The 26879-nt window shown below is 37.3% G+C and overlaps 2 protein-coding genes and 1 pseudogene across 5 annotated transcripts; 1 reads left to right on the forward strand and 2 right to left on the reverse strand.

Annotated features, from left to right (window-relative positions):
- Positions 1 to 1038: 1038 nt before the first annotated feature.
- Positions 1039 to 5775, forward strand: LOC107597980 (protein RRNAD1-like; annotated as a pseudogene).
- A 643-nt stretch (positions 5776 to 6418) lies between these two features.
- Positions 6419 to 8125, reverse strand: LOC107598020 (protein S100-A1-like). 4 transcript variants are annotated; one of them, XM_016289261.1, is made up of 3 exons: positions 7846 to 8125; positions 6706 to 6897; positions 6419 to 6650 (listed from the first exon to the last, which is right to left on the reverse strand). In XM_016289261.1, exons 1-3 carry the CDS (start codon positions 7903 to 7905, stop codon positions 6501 to 6503), a joined length of 402 nt encoding a protein of 133 aa, XP_016144747.1. In that variant the 5' UTR covers positions 7906 to 8125; the 3' UTR covers positions 6419 to 6500. The 4 variants fall into 4 exon arrangements, with proteins under 4 accessions (XP_016144747.1, XP_016144748.1, XP_016144750.1 ...); XM_016289262.1 differs by having other exon boundaries at positions 6727 to 6897; positions 7846 to 8110; XM_016289264.1 differs by having other exon boundaries at positions 7785 to 7854.
- A 6806-nt stretch (positions 8126 to 14931) lies between these two features.
- Positions 14932 to 24055, reverse strand: tlr18 (toll-like receptor 18). The gene is made up of 4 exons (XM_016289208.1): positions 23880 to 24055; positions 19776 to 20749; positions 17196 to 18372; positions 14932 to 15876 (listed from the first exon to the last, which is right to left on the reverse strand). The coding sequence occupies exons 2-4, from the start codon at positions 20726 to 20728 to the stop codon at positions 15487 to 15489; spliced, it is 2520 nt and encodes an 839-aa protein (XP_016144694.1). The 5' UTR covers positions 20729 to 20749; positions 23880 to 24055; the 3' UTR covers positions 14932 to 15486.
- Positions 24056 to 26879: the final 2824 nt, after the last annotated feature.

Here is a 26879-nt window from a genome sequence, read left to right on the forward strand (position 1 = left end):
GTAGTTTATGGTGCTGCGAACAAAACCTTACTTAAAAAAGTAGAGGTAATACAAAATCAAGCTTTGCGCATTTGCTGTGGAGCATTTAGATCTTCTCCGGTGGCTTCATTACAAGTTGAAATGGGAGAATTGCCTCTAGAACAGCGTAGGTTTCAGCTGAGATTAAGGTACTGGTATGGTGTAAAGGGACATCTGGAAAACCATCCAGTTAAACTAATTCTGAAAGATTGTTGGGAATATGAATACAAAGAAATTACAAGCTTTGGTTGGGTAGTAAGGAAGGAGGCAAACAGCTTGGAGTTGAAAGACCTTGATATTGCTCCTTCTGTTGCTATTCCAGCAATTCCTCCGGCAGTTAAGGATAGAGGTAAAATTCCTCTGGGTGCCTGCACTTGTGGGTGTGGATGGAAATGAGGAAGTAGACTTGCTTGCAAAGAAAGCATTAAATCATACACAAATAGAAATTAAGTTAGCTTTAAGTAAAGCTGAATTCAAGAGAGTGATATCATTTGAAGTAAGTAAGAAATGGCAACAGTTATGGAATAATGGGTCTAAAGGAAGACATCTTTTCCAGATTCAGGAGTGTGTTGGAAATGAGAGGAAAAGATACGGAAATAGGAAGAAAGATGTCATCTTATCAAGACTAAGAATCGGACATACAGCATTAAACTATAGTCTTTATAAAATAGGTAAGCATGAATCGGGAAAGTGTGACAAATGTGGAGAATTAGAAACAGTGAAACATATTCATTTTGAGTGTTCTGCATATGAAAGGGAGAGATTTCAATTAATTCAAGAATTAGGATGGCTGGGAGTTGATAATATTTCTTTAAAAGTATTGTTAGGAAATGGGTCGAGGCTATCAAGAGTGCAAGAAAATGTGTTTAAATACCTGAAAAACATAGGAACAATAGATAGAATCTAGTTTTCTTTTCTTTTCTTTCTTTTCCCTTCTGTATTTCTTTCTTCCAAATTTATGTAGGTGGCGGTAATGCACCTTTTTCGCTGGTTTGCCAAACCGCCATAAAACACCAGAAGAAGAACACGGGTCGATCGCTACATGTAAACACAAGTCTCAATACGTTCCTAATTAATTTGAATGAAATGGCTACTCGGAGTATTAAAGCGCACCTAGTTTAATCTGCATGGTGTTTTTAGTGTTGAAGAAATGTTTGTGGCGGCTTTTTCAGAGCAGGGGCAGAGAGATCTAGCTGAAAAGCTGATTTCGCTCCTGTCAACCTACAGACACATATCAGACTCCTACATAATAGTAATGAATCAACAACTTCTGCTATTTCAGTGTTTGTGCATTATAAACTTATATGTTTTGATGTTTGTCAAGCATTCAAGTGCGAGTGTAACAGTAAACGAATAAATCCGTAAAGTTGAGCCGTGGGGTTTCTGTCAGCTGAAATATTTATGTACATGTGAAAGTGTATCTGTTTCTCCGTCCACGCAGGAGTTCTTCAGTGAGAGTTTGTGGGATACTCTGCCTGTGAGCTGGCAGGACGCCCTCGGTGATCTTGCACCCCCACAGATCGCTGATCTGCTGCTGGATAAAGAGATTAAAGACAGGCGGTAAATGAGTTTACTCTTATATGTTAACATCACCTTGCCTTAATTTAAGAGAAATTTGAGACATTGCTCAAAATCCACTTTCCATGAGGAGCATTTGCCTGTAGAAAAAGCTTTGAGATAGATAGGAATGCATGAAGTGATAAAATATATACTTAGAATGCAAGGAAATTTCTTTGGATGAAAGTGTCTGCAAAAACTAGTTTGGCTTTGGGACCAATATATTACATTGGACATGAAGTGGTGGTCGAACACAATACCAAAATTACGTATTGTACCAGAGTTATTTTAGTATCATTGAGATGCTTTTATGGGTTTTATTAATATTTTGAATTTTTTTTTTTCTGTTTTCATTTTAATTTAGTTTAAAGTTGTAGTAATTTTGTCTTTTTTTTTTATGTCTGTAATTTTGATATTTTTTATTTCAGTCATTTTAGTACATCAAGTAAATGTTTCCTAGACGACTGGTTTGCAATAAAATCAATTGTTGTGTATATTATTTTATTTTTGTTAATGTTTTTACTACAAGTAACAGATTTTTTTTTCATGGTTTTAGTTTAATTAAAACAACCCTATACTGTATAAAGGTAAACTCCTTGAAATGTATGTAGTGGCTTTCTTTTAAAAAGTGCAACGTATGATAGTTTTAAAAAAAACTTTTAAATTGTAAACATATCAATGGAAGTAATTTGAAAGGTGTTGTATTTATTCTGTCTTTTAGGTACCCTTCTGTGTGGCCTCTCTCCTTACTGGCACTGCGGACAGCAGCACATGCGCTTTCGTCTCCACGTAAAGCACCAGGTGGGCACAGTCAGGACACAGGTGCAGCAGCAGAGGAGTTTCAGTTGAACCAGAGTCAGAGTTCTTTGTTAGGACACATTTTCCGTAAACACGTCAAGCCCAAGAAGCAGCACGAAATCCGCCAACTAGGCACGGTATGGGTACATTATACTGCATGTAATGTCATTGTGGAAAAATTCTGAATGCCATTATTAAAGAAATGACTCCATTAAGATTATTTGATAATCTAAAGATTCTTCAAAAATGTTTCTTCTGCTGAACCGTCTCTAGCTGATCAAGAAGTTGTGTGATCAGGCAACTGTAAGTGTGTGGTTGATGTTAGGTCTGAGCAGGTACAGTAATGTCTTGCTTAATTTTCTTATTGTAAATATCTCAATCTTTATATTATAAATATGCAAATTACTCACTTTAATTTGATCCATCCCTCCAGGGCCATTTGACACGGTTTCTGTCTTTTGGACTCTGCCTGGATGTCACAGGAATTGACCCTAACCTTGTTCCCATGGCTACTAAATTTGATACTTCTATTGACACTCGCCAAAGAGAATCAGAAGGTATGACCCTCATAAATTATTCTATGAAATAATCTATTAATATTATCCTTTTGATAATTTGATATTACATAATGATTGATACATTTTTTAAGCTTGCATTATTACCATGTCTTTGAAGTCATTTTTTATTTTGGATTACTATATATATATATATATATATATATATATATATATATATATATATATATATATATATATATATATATTAGAAATAAATAATAGCTGCAATATAACAAAGAGTGAAAAATTTAAGGGGGTCTGAATACTTTCCGTACCCACTGTATATATGTGTGTGTGTGTGTGTGTGTGTGTGTGTGTGTGTGTAAACCACAGGTTTTTTTGGATGTGCTGTGAAAATTCTCATCAGTGTTTCTGTTGTAGTCAGGAAACGCTCAAAGTCTTCATTCTCCTCGTCATGTGGTGGGCTGGGTCAACCCAAAGGCTTCATGGGATGTCTTCATTCAGCAGCTTGGTGTGATAGCAACTGAAAGTGACAGTATTGGAGTAACCACTGGGTCAATTGAAAAGAAACAGCAGGTGGAGGAGCTGCATCTAGAGCCGCATTCATGCCAAACCAAAGCAGAGGAGTTACAAAATGCACTGCCGACTCAAAAACTGCTATTAATACTTTAGACTCTGTAGCACAAATAAACAGTTGGGTTTTCCCATCAGGGACGACAACCGAAATGCTTACCTGTAAAACTGTACCAGTTAATGATTGTGGTGCCAAACAACCTGGTAGTTTTGTCCTTACAGGTCTTCATGCTTCTGGAGATCTTAGCTCTACACTTCTGCGTCATTTCGCTAACTGCCCTCACATTCAGGTCATCACATCTGTCGCTTGCTGCTACATGAAAATCTCAACCAAGGAGAACCCAAACCCTCCAGGGCTTTTCCAGCCCCCATTTTCTTCAGACACAGTGGCAGATTCCTGTTCAGAATATGATTATCCTATGAGTGACTGGGTACATGGATTACCAGGGTACCAGCTGTCGTATAAGACATGAGAGGGTGCATGTCATGCAATAGAGGACTATCTCCATCATCTGAGAGAGGAGAGCGGCTTACTGCGAACACACTGCTACAGAGCCATCTTAGAAAGCATCATCAGAACAGAGAGGCCTCATATGCGCAGACCGGGAGTTCAGACTATTAGGAAAGCCCAGTCATTTTCAGAGTTAGTGTCTTTATTGCGACATTTGTGAATAATAATATCTTTAAAGGACTGGCATATCTGTGACTCACTGATGAGCTTCAGTTCCTAGAACATAAAAACTAGTTCTATAGAGCAGTGGTTCCCAACCCTGGTCCTGGAGGCACCCCAACACTGCATGTTTTGCATGTCTCCTTAATCAAACACACCTGATTCAGATCATCAGCTCATTAGTAGAGACTCCCAAGACCTGAAATTGGTGTGTCAGAGAAAGGAGACATGCAAAATGTGCAGTGTTGGGGTGCCTCCAGGACCAGGGTTGGGAACCACTGCTACAGAGTTAAATTAAATAATATAAATCTCAATGACACATGTTAAACTCTCTTATTTTAAGTTCATCTGAGATACTAGACTTCTGCATTATAACATTATCTTTTGTTTTATCACAGGTATGCTTGTTTGGCATGGCCACGGGTGGGCCTACCCACTGATCTCCCATTTGACCCTGTCAGTGTGGATGCAATGCTAGCTCACCAGGGTAAAGTGGTGGCGTACTTCAGTCTGGTTCTTCTCCTTGCACCTGTGGTGGAAACTGTAGTGTTACTCGACAGAATGATTTTCCTGCAGGAGAGAGAGGTACATAGAACAGAGCCAGTCACTCGAGAGGGAATTAAAATTACCAAATTAGCTTATTTTGACACAACTGTATTTTTCTGACATGCTTGGTTATGTAATTCTGTAATATGTAATATTATTATCTTTACATTGTTTAACAGAGATACAAGTATCCCATAGTTTCAGAAGTTTCAATAACTTAATGATTAATATTTAAAATTTATTTACATGCTGTTTCTACTCATTTGTGATTACAGGGATTTTTTTTAATTAAAAAATATCAGTATCTACCAAATAAAATATTTTAGATCTTGACATAACTCATCAAAGTTTCAATGTCTTTTTTCTATGATCACTTTTCCAGGTGTAGAAATAAGTCTTTCAAAATTCTCTTATTGTATAATTATAATTCATCTTTGTATTTTCATATTTAGGTTTCCAGAGTAAACTCATCCCACTTTTTGATGCTGCTTTTTCCCCACGAAACCTGGTACTGGTGGCCGTCGAGCCCAAATAAGCACAGAGCTGAATGAAATAACATGCAACAAGATGTTGGAATCCAAGTTCTGAATCACAACCACATAATTAGATTAACAGTAACATATTATGAATGAAATGCCTTTAAATGAACCGCTACACAGACCATCAGACATTTGGGAACTGAAATTAGAGGTCTGATATTTCATTTTCCAGAGGGACTCATTAATGGCTCATTGTCAGTCACTTTTTGTCTGAATTGGAGAGAGGGAAACACTTCTTCCAAATTCTAAACTTTTAATATTTTTAACCTTAATAAAAAGACATGACAGTCAAACAGTTTTTTTTCATAGTTGTCAGACTGGATTTATTGCATAAAATTCTCTAATTGTTTTTAAGGCACAGGATTTATATAACAGTGGGCAAAGGTGCTATCGTCTATGGTTCACCTCTATTACAAAAAACATACATTCAGACACAGAATCTACTGTATGATCGCAGGTGCATGAACGCTATATCTGTAAATAAAAAGTTTAATGTAAAGGCCATGTCTTTTTAACCTATAGATGGCACTCTTGACAAAATCAGGTCAAACCTTCAGAAGACCGTTTTTGAAAGCCCCATGATATTTCTAGTAAGATGCTAATTCTCAAACTTTATATAAACTAGAAGGGGTGATGTATTGATTAAATTGATTCAATAAAACGATTTAAATAACTTTAATAACTATTTTTATTACATAATTACATTGACATTAATAACTGAAATGTTCTTCAGGATTTACATCAATTAATTTACATGACTTTTCTAGTCATTTGTGATTACTAGGGTTTAAAATTACATGCTTTAATACTACCATACTTTTTTTTACCAAATAAAATATTTTAGAGCTTAAGCTTATATTCATTAACATTTCCAAGATCTTTTAGGATTTTTTTCCAGGTCTGGAAATCACGCTTTCAAAATTCCCTCATAATATTTAGGTTTTCCCCAATACAGTGGGAATCCTACTGGTTCTTAAATAAGAATAAACGGTCAAGAGAACTACACAATAAATATAATGTCAGTTTAAATCTTGATAATGCGTTTTAACTCCTTTTAATGCTGGTTTTGTCTTATTGTAAATCATTAAGTAATCTTGCAGCCTTCAAGAACCACTGGCTCTAATTAAAAACATTGCATCTTGTGCACACTTGACAGTTCACTTCCAAAACTTTTCCATACACACACACACATACTAGTCTGCATGTCACTAGAGTCTTTATTTCTAATAAATGACATTTACAAAATGTTCTCACACAGCTGAAGAGAGACATGGAAGACATTTAATTCTTCATGCTCTGTACAAAGAATTCATTACACGCCACTGTGAGAGCAGCCACCAGCACAACAAACTCCTGGAAGTCCACCTCTCCATCCTGGTTCTCATCCAAATCAGACATGATCTTCTCCACAACCATGGGGTCTTTACTCGCCTACAACAGGACACACAGTTATTTTTCTATTATGCATGGGAGCCATCAATGTTAACTTAATATGGCTAAAACGTACAGCTAAAAAGTCACTGAGTTCTCCCTGAAGTAAGCTCTTGAGCTCGGCTTTGCTTAGCTTGTACTTGTCGCCTTCTTTGGAAGAGTATGTGTGGAACACTTTAATCAGGCCTTCCATTGCGTCTTCCAGTTTAGAAACCATGTTGTTGCTCTCCTCTTTAGAAAATATATTCTGGAAAAAATATATATATTTGCAATCTCATAAGTCTAACACTCCAAGTCCAACAGTCTACATCTGAACACCTGAGAATCTATGCAGGGTTTTTAGTGGACTATATGCTCATATTAATTTAAATTAATTGTCTGTATTCAATAATTGCATGAAAATGTACTCATAATTACGGTTTTGTGAAAATCCTGAGCCCTTTTCGATTCTTAAAAGCATGTACTGTTTGCACAGACACCTGCTGACCCCAGGGGCCCTGCCATCCCTCTAGGTTACACAGCCACTGAGGAATCTAATATGAGGGAGCAAGCTGATGACAATCATGAGGGAGATGGAAGACAGGTATACATCAATTATTCAATTGGTCTTTTGTATGAACTAAAGGCTCTGAGACCGTTTATCCACCATTAAGACAGGTAGGCCTTAGCCTATTTAATATTAGATAGCTATTAAATCTAAAGTCTCATAGAGAATCGGTCAATATTGCAGACATTATCACTGAATGAGACATTAATATCAAAACATTTAGACTGTAAAACAATCCACTAATGAGCCAATGAACGACAACTTTCCTTCAGCGCTATTAAAGTTGGTAGAAGAATAACTCATATTGGTCACAATATGCGAGTAGCCTATGTAGTGCTTATTAAGATGCCAACACTGCCTCATTCGTATTACACGGAGAGTTATCTATATTCTAAGTAATAATTCTTAAATAAAAGACTCTCGTTATATTACCCTTTGACGTCAATAATGATCTTTAAGTGGCATTTATTCTTAAACCATTGTCAACTTTACGTTAGCAATTAATGGCGTATATACCATATTTTCAGACAGTTCTTGTAATCAGCATAACATTAGTAAGTCAAAAACAAACAACATTATCAACTTACCTAGACAAAGAAGTGGCAACTAGCGCTGGAAGTTCTCATTCATTAAATAGCGTCCACTCACCTGTGCGGGGGAAATGGCCAAGTAGGCGGAGCCATAGATATGTATAGGTAGATGCCTCATTCTACAGCTCCAAGCACGTAGACTTGTCCGCAATCTCGCAATTTGACGTCATTCACCATAATAATCAATGAATATTCGAAGATGCCACAATCCTGCACAGTCGTGTAAAAACCGCCGGGATTTAAATTCTCGAAGAAACAGGATAACTTTTAACAGGTGAGAATGCGAGAGAGGAGCGGAACCATAGACGTTAGGATTGTGGCATGTTCGAAGATCCATTGATTATTATGGTGAATGGCGTCTGGTTAAAACAGTGCTAATGAGGCATCTACATTTACATATCTATTCAAGGGTTTCATGTGACGTCACACAGTGGTGCGGCCGCCATTTGTAGGACCGAATTGCAATTCCGTCAGTCTGCTGTGCTGTGCTGTGCTGTGCTCTGGGCTGTGACAACAGCAAATCACGATGGATTATTTACTGGATTATTGGATGTATGGGATTCTTTTGATTAAAAATTTCTCGTTTACATTTTAGTTAGCAAGTTCATAATGAAGCTTGCAAAAGGTTAAATTCGCGTGCGTGACTGCTGATTTGCCAGAAAACTTTCGTTATGCTCCACCTAAAGCTAATAAATCAACGAGATGTTTTTGATCTTTGATCTAAGTACAGTTATGTGAGTCTAGAACAGGGATCCACTTTCCTGCAGAGTTTAGCTCTAACCCTAATCAAACACACCTGAGCATGCTGATCAGTGTCTTCAGGATCATTAGAAAATCACAGCTAGCTGAGTTTGATCAGGGTTGGAGCTAAACTCTGCAGCACGTTGGACCTCCAGGGTAAGATTTGAGGAACCCTGTTCTAGAATGTTTACGCTGCACTAAACTTTGACGAACAACACTCCGATCCGCGAACAAACAGATGAAGAAGAGGAGGAGGATGACGGTCCAGCGCATACAAGGAAAAAGGTTTGTAGTTTTAGTTTCCACATTCTTATTTTTATGAATGTAATTACTTCAAAGATGTTAGAGTGAAGAGGACCTGTTTGTACTATTACTATTATAATTCTGTAGAAGAACGTTATTTTCAAATAATCTCATTTAACTAAATAAGCTAGTTGCAGTGATTCTACGATGGCAATGTACTGCTGCAATCAAATGTATATGCATCAATATGTCTGAGATCATATGCAGTAGCTGTGCCCTGCTTTTACAGTTACTAAATGGAAGCAGACTTACATGTTCAGGTGCTCACCACTGCCAAAACACATGTAACTGACTACAACAAAACACAGAATCACAGTTTTGTTGCTACTTTAGTTGCTGCTTCACTTAGCATGTAGAAACATACAGGAATAACTGAATATTTCTCTTAAATGAGCCACAAATGTCTTTTAGCAATGTTTTTTAGTAACCAAGAGAAGTGTCATCGCAGAAGAAATGGCAGTAGTTCCTCAGACAGCTGTGAACAGCGAGCAGTGCTTGGAGTCAGACAGTAGACTTCATCTTTATTATACTTCTCTGGCTGGACTAGCAAGGAGCAGTTAGTCCATGAGAAAGTAAGTTCAAGTACATGTCTGCACTGACCATAATTATACTATGTAATATAATGTTTTCTGCAATAATTGGGGGAATCTTAACTAAGGAGACAAACTGACCAGCAGGAAGCTATGGATCTATTGAATGTGTATTTTTCAAGCATTTTATTGTGGCATTCACTGTTATTTTTCTGCACAGTGATAACTAGTGAAAAGTGTTTCTACTAATTTACTTAAAAGTATAGTTAACCCAGAATTCTGTCATCATTTACATTATTACATCAATTCCCCCTCAATTTTTTTTTCAAACCCCTGACTTTTGTTTTTCTGCAGAACTCAAAGGAAGATACTTTGAAGAATGCTGGTAATCAAAACCAACAGGTTTGTCACGTGTAGACGACAAAGGAAGTAAATGATTTTCATTTTTGGGTAAACTATCTCTTTAATTAGGATGATACACACTTTACATTTCAATCATACTGGACACAGCCACTTAATGTGCTAGAATTAAATGGGAAAATAATAAGTAAATAGTCTTTCAAACAACATGTGCTTTGATACAATATATATACATTTACTTTCAGTTTGGTGCATTCAGATGGACATTTAGTAATAGATACTTGTGCATTATTTACTCTTTACAGGTGCAGAAATGAAAGCTCCCAAGCAAAGAACTCACTGGACTAAGATGAGGAAAGACATGCTGCACAATGACCCACAATGAGCAACAACCAAGAACAGTATTCACTGATTACCTTTAAAAATTATTCATAGTAACAGTTAGGTAATAATTATTTTACCAAGTACAAAATGTTTAATTCAAAAACTTTGCCATTTACCAATGTGTTTCTCAAAACACCTTTTAAATTGATGTTTTAACCTTTATTAAATGTTACAGTCCAAGTGTACATATAAATGCCTCATTCATTCAAGTAAATGCATGGGTAATTTTGCAAAATGTGTTAAATATTTTATCTACACTTATTGTATAACTGCTGCTTTTTTGCTGTAATTGCATGGTTTTGTAAATAAATTGTTTTGTAAATACATTTTCCTCATGCCAGCTTGGTCAAGCTAGTTATTTAATGGACTTTAAAATTGCTTTCATAATAATGAGATGTTTATAGATTTGTTAAGTCATGTTATTTATGTATTATAATCTATATAATTAAAATGAAAGTAAACGTTTTGTTTAGGTAACGTTATTAATTTTAAATGAAATATTAATGTACAGTAGATATAGAAATGCAACTGTGCTAAGTCTGGTGTGCTGCGCAACAGGCCGAGTCCGGCTTAGATGCCTCAGTGTCGGCAAGTTACGGCTGTCGCATCTGGTCCGGTTGATTCGGCCCAGAATCTGAAAGTGAGTACGCAAGCATCCAGGCCGGGTGCTGCAGATGGATCCACAAGTGATTATGACACAGCCGTGGAACTACATACCGCACACTTTGCAGCCCCACAGAGTGCTCTCTTGCAACGTTTTCTGTTCCGCTAAAGACACCAGAGAACTGCCCAGCCCATGGCCAAACATGCCGCAACTGTGGTAAACGCAATAATTTTGCTTCAGTCTGCTGCTCCGCTCCAGCTGTGTAAGCCCAAACACCCACTATCATTGACGATGTCTACTCTGGACCAGTCTCGTTTAAAGCATGTTCAGTGCACCTAAATGATGTGTGTATCCCACTGCTTTTCGACACTGGTGCCAGTGTGTCTCCTGAATATGCACACATACAGCACTTTTTTCGGAGCACTGCCACTTTTGGCACCCTCTGCTTCACTCTGTGGCTATGGCGACTCAAAGATTGACTTCCTTGCAAGTGACCGTTGGGTATGGCAACAAGATGGTGCCCAGCTTTACCATCCATGTTGCCCGTCGCGGGGCCAACTTGATGGGTCTGGATTTGTTCTCGGCTCTGGGATTTTCTCTAGTTGACACGAAGCCTTGCAGCAAAAGTGGCCATCCCTGTTTGAAGGCTTGGGCTGCCTTACTGCTTTTACCCATCAACCTCTCCTGAACCCTGCCATTAAACCAGTCATCCAACCACTCCAACGCATTCCCTTGGCTCTCTGTGATGGTTTCTTGGCTGAGCTTAAGCAGCTGCTGGATGTTGGCATTATTGAAGCAGTGGATGCGTCGCCCTGGGTCTCAAACCTGGTGGTAGCTCAGAAGAAATCAGGGGCCCTACGGGTGTGTGTCAGCCTGCGAGAGGAGAATAAGGCAGTGATCCCAGACAGGTTCCCTCTGCCTACCTCAGAAGAGCTCATGGCTTAGTTCCATGGTTCTCTAAACTGGATCTCAGACAGGGCTACCTACAAGTGCCTCTCCACCCTTACAGCAGAAACTTACACGCGTATGCCGTTCGGACTCAGCTCCGCCCCCAGCTGTTTCCAAAAAATCATGGTGTCGGTGTTAGCTGGTATACCGGGGATGGCCATTTACCTGGATGATGTGGTTACACCGCTGGTTCGATCGTCTTCGCCAGTATAACTTTGACCTGAAGTTCAACCCGGGCAGAGACAATGTTGTGGCCGATCTACTGTCCCGCTCTGCTCCACCACACCCCACCACACACACATACATCGACACGGACCAGGTGGAACGGGACATTGTCCAGATGTTACACACAACCCTCCAGGCCGTCGTATCGTTACAAGAACTGAAGGAGGCATCGGACCAGGACCCGGTCCTTTCTCAGCTCTGAGTCTATATTCTGAATGGCTGGCCTCAGGAGGTACCAGAGGGGCTGGCAGCATTTTCCAGAATAAACCGACACCTGTGTGGCACGCAGCCTCTGCACAGTCATCCCCAGCACCCTATGTGCACGTGTCTTTGCAATGGCTCACGAGGGCCACCTGGGTATTGTGAAGTTGAAGCAGCACTGCAGAGACTGGGTTTGGTGGCCAGGGATAGATAAAGAAATCGAGGCCCTGGTGAAAGACTGTGCTGCCCGTCTCTTGAGTGGTAAGACTGGTCACCAGGCCCCCCCACCCTTACAACCTCTTGCTTGGCCATCACAGTCCTTGGACCACCTGTAGCTGGACATATGTGGTGAGACACGGAGTTCCTCATCACCAACGCTTCCTAGTGGTTGTCTATGACCTGCATTTGAAATGGCCTGAGCTCATTGCCACCAGCTCTAGCTCAGGTCATAAATAACATCCTGGACTCTCTGTTTTCCTGCTGGGGCCTTCCAAATACTCTCAGAGCGCACTTGTTCCAGGGATGGACCTTCTCACGGGTCATCCATCACACACTGCTGCACTATAGGGCCACCCTACACTCTACGACGGGGGTCTCTCCAGCTTTCCTCATGCTTGACTGTGAGCTCCACTTTCCCCTCAACAGGCTCAGCCCCGCACTACCTCAGGAACCACTACCGAGAGTCAGGGCCTCTGTCACCCGCCAGCAGAGGAGGATGAAACAGAAATTCGATTTCTCAGCATGCGTTAAGGTCCCTGACATTAAGGCCGCAGATTGGGTCAGGGTTCGCAGACCCCACAGAGACAACAAACTTGCTTCATATTGGTCTGCCCCTCTCCAAGTTACTCATCAGCTGGGCCCAGCCACCTTCTTGCTCAGCGACAGCACACAGTGGCATGCAAGCCGCCTCCGCAAAGTGCCACCCCCGGCACATGCAACAGGCATCACACCTCAAGCCATACCCCAAGCTTGGCAGGACACCCCAGAGCTTCAGCTGACACCTCAGATAGCTCCTGCACAGGCTCCAGACATGCCTATCAACCTGCTAGCTGAGATGTGTGCCTGCCCATCACAGGCTGCCCAGCCTTATCCCCGTGTTTCTCCACGGCCTGTCCGCATTTGTTCTCGCCCAGGGCACTTACAGGACTTTGTGTCAACATTTCATGTTTGAAACCCCATGGGGGGGGTTGTGTTCTCACACAAGTGTTGTTTGATAATGCATCGAGTTAGTGTTCAGTGATGCATCGAGTTTGATTGTGCTGAAAGCATTCTGTCATGCCTGACCAATATATGTGCTCGTTTACTGGGGTCTGAAACAGAGAAGTTAAGTAAAAAGATACGATAAGTTGATGTTACTCGCTGTGTCGGTGTGATCCTTATCAAACGCAGCAATAGTGCAACCAGGTGCCATGGCTTTGACTAATACACTAACCCAGTCAAAGATACAATGAATTCACAAAGCTATGATTTTGATGATTGCTGATTTGTCAGGAAAGACTCAAGTGTGAGGCTATGCTATGCTTACCTATGTGCTGGAACTTGAAGCATGACTCTCGAGGCCAACTAGTGAATTCCTGGCATCCTTCGATCTCAGATCTCACCTGAAGTAGCCTACTCACTTTTCATTTTATTAAAAGATTTTTTTGGTTCAGTCTAAGGTTTAAACCAGGTCAAATGATATCAGGCTAAAGGAATCTGATGTTGTGCAATGTTATGAGGTGGAGTGAGGCATGTTTCTGGCAGCACAAGGTGTTTCATTATCACACTAATAAATGTGACTAGAATTAATCTATTAATGACATAAAACTGTATTTGTTTTTGAATATTTTTTTTTTTGCAATTGTTGTTATTATTGTTAACTAAACTTAAAACAAAAACATTTCCATTATTGAAGCAAAAGAAACAACTAAAATCAATTTAAATATATAAAAAAACTTTATAATATTATTTTATTTCAGGCTACATTTTTCATTTTCATTTAGCTTAACCTGAAGTACTAACATAACAAACTAAATAAATTAAAACTATAAATACAAATTAATGTAAATTATATAAAATGAATTAAAATTACAAAAACAACTACATTACTAAAAGTAAAGCACAAACAGAAAATATAAAAATAAAAACTACTTCAAAATATTAACAAAAACTGTAATACTATATCACTGATATTAAAATAACACTAAAGTAAAAGCAGCATCACCCACACCAACACACACAAAATAGTGATGACTAAACATCCGCCACATTTATCACTCTGAATGTTTCCACGGAGAAATAAATCATGTGAGAAAGTAAAACTTATGAAGCTGCAAATCGGATAACATGATGCGTCATAGCTTCTTATTTATTTGCAAGGATCCATCTGTTCAGTAAATTACATTTTATGATTCATGATTTACAACTAGATAGATCAGACATAAAAATATCATTACTGGAGTTGAATGTGAAGTTAGCTATGGGGATATCACATTTGGAGGGAGGGGCACAGGTTATGCTTAATCCAGATCATAAAGAATAATGAAATGACAGTGAAATGATATTCAAACTGCCTTGAGATTTATATTATGCCTAGATTTATATATATATATATATATTTTTTTTTTTACAAGAATTATACTATTTTATTTTGTTACCATGGCAACTTGATCATATAATGATTTTCTGAGCATCTGTTTCTCTATCTATCTATTCATAGTCCTGACAACACCATTAGTTTTTTATCATTTCATGTAGAATAATCAAAAAAAGAAGGTATCACATTTTTAATCACAAATTCACAGATACAAAATACATTTGTGTGTTAAAAAAATGAGAGACATTTAAAAGTCTGGCAAAGAAAGTGGATGTATACAATCTGAAAATAGTCTATTTACAAAATAATTTTTGTTTTAAATGTTAAATATTTTCATTAAAATATATTAAAACATTATTTCATGACATAATTAGATACTGGCATAAGGTGAGGGAACAGTATTGCAGTTCACTACCCTAATTAAGATAAGTATATATACTTGCATACTAAAGTAAATAGAGCTGTATTGATTGTCAGAGTGAGCGTGTGTGTTGTTGTGTATGCTATGGGCTACAGTAAATGACTGTCTAGATCTCGCTAGTTGTTTGTTTTGCCTACATATATTGAATATGTTCAATATGAGTCAGAATTATCTTTTTCCAGTCTTTCCGCAACCAATGAGTCAGAGTGTCAGACAAACCGGTTTAGACGATTCTTAGCTGAACATCATTGCAGATCAGTTACCATAATGCATGTCCTATTTTGAATGTCGGGAAAATAAAAGATGCATGTTCTGTTTGGTCATCTCTGCCACTAATATATTATTTATGTCCTTCAAGCAAGTTCTCTTAAAGTCTGTTGGCATCTATTAGAAGGCTGATCATTGATTTAGTGGCCATCTTCATCTGTACCTTTAGTATCTGCAGAACTCTGGTCCTGTGGCAGCTCAATCAGGGAAACAGACCTCATTGAAGACAGGCGGCTATGTCGGCTGGTCGTACGCTGTCTCGCTATGTTTGGTTTGCCCAGAACACTCCTCAGCTGGACCCAGAAAAAGCTCTGTTCTGTGGGTTGCTGGGGCCACTCTAGGTAGGTTTTGGTATTGAGCATCTTTTTGAGCTTGCAGTATTTACTGGGAAGGGAAGTGGGATCTATGGGCTCCTTCAGAATCAGGATGACATCACTGAATGTCTTGCCAATGGCCCGTTGTTGGGCGAAGTAGAGCTCGTAGTTGCACCACTCACTGTTCACAAAGTTCCGTGACAACACGAAGATTACCTTAATAACAAGAAAACATGTTAGGATGCTGTTTGGGAATTTATAAAGTGTTTCAGCACTTTTTTCCCTATTTTGTTGATTTATTTGCTCTCTAATTTATTTTTAGGGGTTATTTTATATGAAAGCTAATTTCCACCTCAGATTAAAGAAATTAAAATAAAGTAATTGTGAGAAATTTACAATATGAAATAAAGTCACATTGTGTAATATAAAGTTAAGAATATAAATAAAGCTGCACTTGCAACATATACCCCCGGTTTCACAGACAAGGCTTAAGCCTAGTCCTAGACTAAAATGTAAGTCTGAGCTGTTTCAAATGAAAGAAACTTGCTCTGACTGATCTTAAAATATATCAGTGCCTTTGTTTTGTCTCAAGATGCACACCAGTAATGTTTTTTTTTTACATTTTTCATTTCTTAAATGTCCTAATTGAACTATGGCCTAATCCTGGCTTAGGCTAAGCCCTGTCTATGAAACCGGGACATAAAGTTACACTATGTGATATAAAGTTACAAGTGTCAGATATGATGAATAGTCATGTTGCATCACACTGCACGCAACTGTTCAAATGTTTGAAGTTAGATTTTTTTAAGGAAGTTAATACTTTTATTCCGCAAGGATCAATTGATCAAAAGTGACAGTAAAGACTTTTGCATTTGTGTACAAATGATTTCTATTTCAAATAACTTCTTTCTATTCATCAAAGTATCCTTTGAAAAAAAAAATTTGCGGTTTCCACAAAAAAATATTAAACCGTACAATTGTTTTTACCCTTAATAATAATAAAAAAATGTTTTATGAGCATCAAAGCAGCATATTAGAATAATTTATGAAAAACCATGTGACACTGAAGACTGGAGTAATGGCTTCTGAAAATTCAGCATTGCCATCACATGAAAAAGCCACATTTTAAAATGTAATCAAATATGAATTATTTAAAATGTTAATAATATTTCACAATATTTATTGCTATATTTTTTATCAAATAAATACAGCCTTTGTGAACATAAGAGACTTTTTCAAAAAAAAAATTAAAATCCTAACGACTACACTTGGTAGTATATGATGTTGCAACTGTGAGATATGAAGTCATAGTTATGGGAAATAACATTGCAATTCTGAGATATATAATGAACATTTTATTTTTTTACTTTGAGATGGAAATAGGCTTCTATAATTCGAAGGCTTAGATATTTATATGCAAACTACACTTTTGTGATTTTGGATAATCCTTATTCCAACAATTTCAAGAATGCTGACATTGCATGTTTCTTTTGTAAACAGGCATCTTTGAAGAACATAAATGTGTGTGGACGCACCTTGTGACTATCTTCAATGTTTTCAATGATGTTGTCAATGATCCACTTCCCTGGAGTGAAGTCTCTTTCATGGATGCAGAGGCGGTAAGGAGGCTTAGAATTCTCTAAACAAGGGAGCAGCTGGTTTCGAACCCAGTCTGCGTCCACGTGGCTGTAAGAGATGAAAGCATGAAAGGTGTAGTTCACAGCCTGACCTGAACCTTCTTTATGGGCCCTGTACTTGGTTCTGATGATTTGGTATGTAGCTTTAATGTACCATGGCATGTGAAAAATGTAGCACAGAAGCATGAGACCAAGGACAACGACCACTGTTGTTGACACAGAGATGATGATAACGAGTGTAATATTACAGGCTAAATGACCAGGGAAGTATTGAGATACCATTGTGTTGAGAAGATGCTCGGGATGGTAACACTTGTAGTTGTTTGGCCAGTCTGTGATGGTCACCATGCCTTTGTTTGTGGTTTCCTGTATGAACGTATAGAGATCACAGATACAGTGGTAAGGGTTGTTGCCTGCGGTCAGGACACTTAGGCTAGGCATGTCCTTAAAAGAACTCATGCTAACAAGTCCAAAAGAGTTTCCATCTAAAGCGAGCGTCCTCAAGTATTGATTCCTCCAGCCGGAAGGGATGAACTTGATCTTATTGCCGCTGAGGAGGAGCTCAGTCAGATTGGATGCCTTATTAAAATAGTCCATGTCAAGCTTGTCTAGGCTGCTGTATGAAAGATCGAGGAAGCTTACAGAAGTGGGAAGGCACTTAAAACTGTCACTCGTCAGACTATTATGATGAGCGATTACATTGGTAATGGTCTGTCTCCAGTAACAGGCATGATTTCCCATATATTGCAGCTGGTTGTGGCTCATATCGACTGTAGTCAGCTTGACAAAGTCTTTGGTCAGAGATGCCAAGTCACTGAGGCTGGTGAGTCGATTACGGCTGACGTTGAATGTTTCAAGCTTGTGTAGTGTGTTTCTAGTGTCACATAGCGGGTTATAAATATAACTGTCCCTCAGCTGGTTGTTAGAGATGTCCAGAAGCTCAACACTTTTCATCTCCTGCCACGAATCGCACGGCACGCTGTTGAAGTTCACATTCCATACAATGAATTGGCGGACATGATTAAGCCAGGTAAAGCTCCAGTCGAAGCGCATTATATCTGGATTACTGATGTCCCTGTAGAACAAAACAGCAAGCAAGATCAAAACAATTAAGACGATGAGAATTCTTTGATGAAAAATACATACAGATTTATACGTAGGAATGAGAATCATGAAGAATTTAATCATTCCTGTTCCAATTCCTCTTAATGATTCTGATTCCTTGATGGTTCCATTAACAATTATTTTTGTACTTTTAAGAAATAAATATACTGTTGGGCAAAGAAGAGTTTGTAGTTGCACCACTTGCTGTACAAGAAGTTCTGTGACAACACAAACCATTCCTGTTCCAATTCCTCTTAATAATTCTGATTCCTTGATGGTTCCATTAACAATTATTTTTGTACTTTTAAGAAATAAATATACTAATTGTTGGGCAAAGAAGAGTTTGTAGTTGCACCACTTGCTGTACAAGAAGTTCTGTGACAACACAAAGTGAAAGTGAAGTGAATTTGTACTTTGTATAACAGAGTAGCTTGGCCTTCTTTGTCTATCAGAAGAAAAATGCACTGGTATTTAATCATTTATAAAGCCTTCTTGGGGATGATGCCTCCATATCTTTGTTGCTTTATACAACTGAAAAAATTTTGAGATATTTCCTTCGTTCTCAAAATTGTTATACTCTCTCTCTGTTCCTTTTGTTCAAACTGAACTGGGTAAGAAGGCTTTTATGTATGCAGCTCCGTCTGACTGGAATCTTCTTCAACTGAAATTACAAATTTTGCTGTCTTTGGATAATTTTAAAACAGTTATTCGAACAAATGGAAGATGACTCAATGATATGTAATTGTTTTAAGTGTTCTTGGTCTGTTTTTGTTTTGTAAATTTGTGATGAAACTAATTGTATCGCTGCCCATTTTGGCCAGGACACTCCCATGAAAGAGATTTTTATTCTCAGAGAGGTTTTCCTGGTTAAATAAAGGTTAAGAATTTCTTGCAAAAGTTAAGAAGACTTCTAGTTAAGATATACACCAGGAAATATGTGGTAACATATTTCATTATATTATTTTTAATAAATGCCACTGAAAAATACCACATAACGTATATCTTTATCATATGAACAACTAGTCAGTGACTTCACTGATTTAAGTCCCACAGTTAATTGTAAGTTGCATGTACTGTATTTGATGATTCACAAAAAAACAACAACAACAAAAAAAACAGTATCTTAGTAGAGTATTTTATTACAATGTAATGGTAAAAACAACAAACGTAATTCGATCCCGTTTTTGTTTTTTGGGAAAAATGGAAAGGGTTCTAACAAGGATCTGGTTTTCAGTTCCTGAAATATACACGTTTGTTTTTTTTATCTTACATACAATAGAAAACAAAAACAACAAAAAAAACCCTTAACATTAGGATAAATATTTAAGCATTTTTAAATCAACATTGAAAAATATAGAAGTTAATATAACTTACGAGAGCACAAGCTTTTCCAAGGTCAAGTTCGTCACACTGGATCCCTGTGTTCTATTCTGTGAACGAGCAAAGTCGATGAGCAGCAGTTCCAGGCCTTTGATTGAACTGATTTCCACATTTACCAGAGCCATTCTCATAACTCCCTCATTGAATTTACCTCGATAGAAGGTTAGGAGTTGAGTCTTTACATACCGCAGGCCATAAAAAATATCCTGTTTACCAGTATAGTACTGAAATTCAAAAAGGTTTCGGAAACGTAGCACATCAAAAGTCTTATTGGCCAGATCTTTCAATATCATAGGAAGTATATCTGGGTTTTTGTCAAACGCTATATCGAGCCACAAGTTTTTTGTGTTAAGGTAGCTGAAATACCCAGGTTCATAACTTTTAAAACCAGTGCCAGTTTTAATAGCAAACTTGTCCAATGAGATATACTTCAACACATAAATGTCACGGCTTCCCAAACTACTGACCAGGGATCCACCAATGGACAGCACTTTTAACTGGGTGAACTTCAAAAAAGAAGCATCCAGAGATGCTTGAGTGTACAAATTATTGGACATTTCTAAAACCTTCATATTTTTGAGCGGCTCAAGAGCTTTAAATGGAATTTCTGTCAGAGAGTTATTAAATAAGTTTAGATTCTCCAAAAAAATGTTTCCCTGAAAGGCATCATCCACAATCAGAGTGATGTTGTTGAAATTAAGCTTGAGGACTCGCAGATGACTAAGTTTGAAAAAATCTTGTTTGCTGATGACCTGTATGGTATTGAAAGACAGGTCGAGTTCTTCCAGAGAGGCAGGCAGATTTGTTATAGGCACATGGTCCAGCCGTAGACCTTTACAGTCTGCTGAACGCCTATCAGATGTTATTGTACAGGGCAGCTTGGCTTTAGCTGGTTTAATGTGCACAACTGCCTGGAGGCTGAGAAGCAAAGCCAGTGAAACAAACATTCTCGTGGGCTTTGCTTAGATCTGAAACAAAGGATATGGAAAAATATTTCCGTTATTAGCAACCCAACCTTTCAGTTTCAGCATTTGAATTTATGTTAGAATAATAAGGATGCTTAATGACATGGACATGGTGCAGCAAGCAAATCAAGCTCAGAATTCACTTAAATATGCCGTGTTTACTGGAAAGGATAAGAAATTATTATAACTACAGTATAATTATTATTACTTAATTATTTATGCATTTAGCAGACGCTTTTATCCAAAGCGACTTACAGTGCATCCAGGCTATACATTTTTTACCAGTGTGTGTGTTCCCTGGGAATTGAACCTACAAACTTTTTTGCGCTGCTAACGCGATGCTCTACCACTGAGCCACAGGAACATACTTATATATGTAATAGCTATGTAAGCATGGCTGACAATGAGGAAATGAGAAAGAAGTTGGCAGACAATAAATGGTTCTATTCAGTCGTGAATCAGTCAGTGTCAGTTTTCAGTTGTTGGAAAAAAACGTAATGTTCTCACAATACACTAATCTAATGCTGACTTTTGAAAATGTGAGCATATCTCAAAATCAATCCTAATGTTGCTATGCGAATATGAAAATATGGCAAACATCCTGTTTAATAGTTATACTTTATTTATTTTACATTTTCTTTACACTATAAAAGATCATACTGCATGCCACAAATTAAAAAATAAATATTTTACCTTTTACATGAGAACCTGTAGTTTTTCAAAGTCTGGGTTTGTGGAAGAAGCAGCAATCCACAATAAACCTTCCAACTTCATCTTTCGGAAAGAGTGAATAGTCAGTCAAAATGTCTTAAAGAGTTGTTCACAACAATGTCTAATGCTGACTTTTGAAAATGTGAGCATATCTCAAAATCAATCCTAATGTTGCTATGCGAATATGAAAATATGGCAAACATCCTGTTTAATAGTTATAGTTATACTTTATTTATTTTACATTTTCTTTACACTATAAAAGATCATACTGCATGCCACAAATTAAAAAATAAATATTTTACCTTTTACATGAGAACCTGTAGTTTTTCAAAGTCTGGGTTTGTGGAAGAAGCAGCAATCCACAATAAACCTTCCAACTTCATCTTTCGGAAAGAGTGAATAGTCAGTCAAAATGTCTTAAAGAGTCCTAATGAGAGTGCAATGCTTATGCACAGTAATAATTAAACACCTATTTGCCATGTGACAATGCGCAAATCAATATTTCTGCCAAGGACATGAAAAAGGAAATTATTAACCTAAAGTAGCTCTGCCCTCTATAACAGACCCTTCATAATTGTCTTTACTTCCTTATCGGAAAAAAAGGTTCCTTGCCGAATTATATTAAGTGATTCAATGTTTCATCGGCATAGCAGGATTTTTACAGGAAAGAAAAAAAAGTTCCTTGCCAAGTTCTGTTAAGTGATTCAATGTTTCATCTGCATAGCAGGATTTTCATTTCATTTTTTGCCACCTAACAATTTTTCTGTTTATAATTTAGGGGACAGTGGGCATGATTGCAACAAGGGGCAACATGGCTTATTTCTTCAATCAGGATGATCTACAGTTCATACTGCACATGCTCAATTAGCCCCTTATCCTTCCTGGAAGAAAGCAGCCACATGTGACCATTCCTTCTTCAAAAAATAATTTTCATGGTAAAAAATTAAATTTTTAAGTAAATTTTTTTTTTGTCATACTGTCTAAGCTGTTTGCGTGAAGCATTGTAAAGACATAGCTGACATGTCAAAGATCTTGTGTCAAGCTAGTATAAGAAGTTTTATCATGGCTGTTGGTGTAGGGACAATTAAAACACGTTGTTGGAACTGTCCCAACATGCTGTTCCTTACCACAACATTGATGTAAAAGCTTGCCATAAAATTGCAAAATTGTCATTTTATGGATTAATAAAGAACCCCTTTCAATAATCAGGTATTTCACCTTTTTTTTTAGTAAATAGTAATTTTTTTTAATCATTTAGTTTAATGTGGACTTATTTCCTTCTCTCTCACCCTCTCTTTGTCACACACAAACATTATACATACACACACATACATGCACGCGCACACACTTACTTATAAAGTCAGTTTAATAAATAATGGTAGATTTGTCTAATTTGAATCTGAAAAGTAAAACTGATTACCACTTGGTTAACTGCTAGTTAGTCAAACTGTCTTAATATTGTGGCTATGTTTATGCAACCCAGTTCAGTAAACTGCCACAGAAGTAGGCTACTATTAAATTTTAGTGTCTTGATTTTGATTTAATTAATATTTTGTAGTTCAAACGTATTGTAATAATTAACCAAAATATCGTTGTTACTTGTTTCTAGAAAGTTTTTTCCCCCCCATTTACTATTCTTTGTTTTTATACAGCCAGTCTAACTTATTGGAGATCATATCTGTGCACAAATAAAATAAAGAAATTGAAAAATTATATTTAAGAATGATTTTAATTACATATTAATGAATGTTGCAACTGTCCCCTGTTATGGGGTCAGTTGCAACATTTGACTTTGTCTATTCAAGTAGCTATACATTGTATGTATATTATCATATGTACACGTTTCAGCAGTGTAGGTGGGTAGCTGACAGATGTGGCTTTAATGTATTAGAATTTTGGCTTTCCAATTCAAACCGTCTCTGATAAACTGAAGGAAATGCAAAAACTGTTGCAACCGTCCCCACTCTCCCCTGCCTAAAACACTACTCAGCTTTGTACACGCACACCTGTTCAAGAGTCCTTCAGCAGTGCTTCAGGACGTCAAGCTCGCGAAAATTCGCTATTCAGCGTTTATTTGGGTAGGTTATATTGCACTGACACTAGAATAAATATTGTGCTAATAAAAACGAGCAGGAGGGAGAAAATCGACGAGAAGGGAGAAAATGGTGTTTATAAAGTTGCTTCCGTTAGTAGCCTACACGAGTCTTTAAGATTTGATTAATTTGATAAACGTTTGAAGACAAACACGCGGGTAGCTAATACAAACACAGGTGGATTTTTAGTTAGCGACTGTTAGCTACATATACGGACCAATGGATTTAAAGTCGGTAGTTAATTTTGCAGAAGGCAGATTTATCAAAAACAGGCATAGCATAGCGTGCTCCTTTTTATAATACAGTATATAAGACAAATTCATGCTCACCTCTGTCGATCTGGAAAAAAAGAGTTTTCAAACCTTGTAAGTCGACTCTCATAAAGTTGGTCCAGAGGTTCCCGCAGTGAACACTTTAGATGAATCAACAAAAATGTTCAGGGGAAGTTCGAGCACATCGTATAAGATTTTCTTCTTTCAATCTGTGCCCGGTTGTGCTGTCTGTGTTAAAAGTGTAAGCGGTGATGTTCCGCCCCGTAATGGTTTAGTTATTGGGGGGGGGGGTTGGTTAACATTGTTAATGTTCACCCAACAATGGAAATTCTGTCATCATTTACTCACCCTCATGTCGTTCCAAACCTGTATGAATTCCTTCTTCTGTGTAACACAAAAGAAAATATTTTGAAGAATGTTGAATGACAGTTTTGGTTACCATAGACTTCCATTGTATGAAAAAGTATGAGACATTTCTCAAAATATGTACGTTTATGTTTCATAGATGAAAGAAGTCATACATAGACATGAGGATGAGTAAATGATGACAGAATTCCCATTTTTGGGTGAGCTATCCCTTTTATAGAGATATTACCCTTCAAGTACAATCTGATTTTTAGAATTGGCTATAGTGAATAAAATCAACTGTGATTCAGATTACCTATTGTTTGTTTAAACATTTTTTGCAAACAAACATTTTAGCTTATGTGTAAATAGTTTGAGGTAGACAACCAATTCGTTTAGACGTTAGAAGTTTAGACATTAGAGGGATTTATAGTGGTTTACCTAAGTTTGGTTCTTCTCTCAGCATCTCTCAACAGTTTGGTACAACATGAGGTTTAAAAGGGTAGGCTAGTCCAACCAAAAATAAAAGTTCTGTCATAATTTACCCACACTCATGTTATTCCAAAACTGTCTTAACTTCTTTTTTTTCCCCGGTAGAACAAGATATTTTGAGAAATGTGTGAGAAGTGTTTATTTTTTGGTCTATACAATGGAAATCAAAGGTAACCAGAACTGTTAGTTTGCAAACTTACTACAAAATATATTTAATAATAGTTTTAAAGGGTTACTCCACCCCAAAATGAAAATTTTGTCATTAATCAATCACTTACCCTCATGTCGTTCCAAACCCGTAAAAGCTTTGTTCGTCTTTGGAACACAATTTAAGATATTTTGGATGAAAACCGGGAGGCTTGTGACTGTCCCATTGACTGCCAAGTAAATAACACTGTCAAGGCCCAGAAAAATATGAAAGACATCGTCAAAATAGTCCATCTGCCATCAGTGGTTCAATCTGAATTTTATGAAGCGACAAGAATACTTTGTATGTTTTTGTTCAAATCAAAGCGTAAATAAACTTAGAAAATGTAATCCGTGTGGTGCGGCTGACACAGAACAGCATACGCAGTTTGCGTTCAGTGGATACTCTCCAATATGACGCTACGGTGACGCGGAGGAGACAAATTGTTGAATAAAGTCGTTATTTTAGTTTTCTTTGTGTACAAAAAGTATTCTCATTGCTTCATAAAATTCAGATTGAACCACTGATGGCAGATGGACTATTCTGACGATGTCTTTCATATTTTTCTGGGCCTTGACAGTGTTATTTACTTGGCAGTCAATGGGACAGTCACAAGCCTCCCGGTTTTCATCCAAAATATCTTAAATTGTGTTCCGAAGACGAACGAAGCTTATACGGGTTTGGAACGACATGAGGGTAAGTGATTAATGACAAAATGTACCTTTTGGGGTGGAGTAACCTTTTAAAGTAGAAAGTCAAGTCAAGTCAAGTGACCTTTATTTATATAGCGCTTTTAACAATACAGATTGTGTCAAAGCAACTTTAGTATTAAATAGGAAAATAGTGTGTCAATAATGCAGAAGGACAATAGTAAACACTCAATTTTCAGCTAAAGGCAGTTCATCAGAAAGAATGTAACTATAAAAATTTAAATGTGTAATAGATTACATTTTTTGTTGAACTATCGCTTTAATAAATTATGGCAAAAATTTCATTTTGGGTGAACTGTTCCTTTAAAGATCTGGAAGTCACTACAATTAGTGCACTCTTTGCCTTTGCCAAAGACATCTGCTAAATTAACATGTGCCCACATGTTGAATGCTTATTGCCAAGGAAATTCCCTCATGGAGATGCTTCTGCATTGTGTAGCCTAGTTTTGTGCCATATTACAGCTTTTGAATTGTATTAATTGTGTAATGTACGCTTTCACAGATCATCGGTGCATTTTTTGTCTTTATTTAAACTCCTTTAGTACTAATTTCTGTTTAAAAATGCATGTTTTTGCATGCTTCCTAATGTTTGAACATGTTGACTTAAAAGGCAACATTTAACCACAAATTGCACAACAGCATTTTGTACCACATATATGTTAAAATAGTAAATATATATATATATATATATATATATATATATATATATATATATATATAATTTGAAATGACTATGCAGTATATGCTCAATTCACACCACCTGCACTATGTGAGGCTGTTCTCCCAGCTGGATTTAATTTTCATATTCTCATTGTTAATGATCTCCAACCTCTTGAAGGTCAAAGTGTGGGTTCAGAAAAGGAGCAAATGAAAAGGGAAGTTAGCAAAGGCAGCTGCTAATAAAATTGAAGTATAGGTGTCATCAGCAGTTATGTCCAGGTCTTACTTACGTTGTCAGGTCTCTGTAGCCAGTGTCAGTTAATTAAGCACATCTTGAAAAGTCAGGGGAAAATTCTCCTGTTCGTGAACATGCAAAGCGCCTGGACTTATTCTGTCACGCCAATAAAGAACATGTTGGCGTAGACGGTTAAGCAGCTGGAAGCAAACTAAAGTCATGCATGACAGAAGTGAGGTAGCACTTAAGTGGTGTCCTCATTGTGTTGCAGTCGACACTGTTTCCCAATTTCAAGGTTTCAAGGTCAAATTAGGAATTTGTGTTATTTGCATGCCCTTAATTTCTCTTACTGTGGAAATGATCTCATATACCATTGGCAACTGTATTTACTTGGTCCAGTCCAAAACATAAAAAATAAATACAATATG

Source organism: Sinocyclocheilus grahami, unplaced genomic scaffold (assembly GCF_001515645.1).
Source record: "Sinocyclocheilus grahami isolate Dianchi unplaced genomic scaffold, SAMN03320097.WGS_v1.1 scaffold242.1, whole genome shotgun sequence".
Taxonomy (NCBI): Eukaryota; Metazoa; Chordata; class Actinopteri; order Cypriniformes; family Cyprinidae; genus Sinocyclocheilus; species Sinocyclocheilus grahami.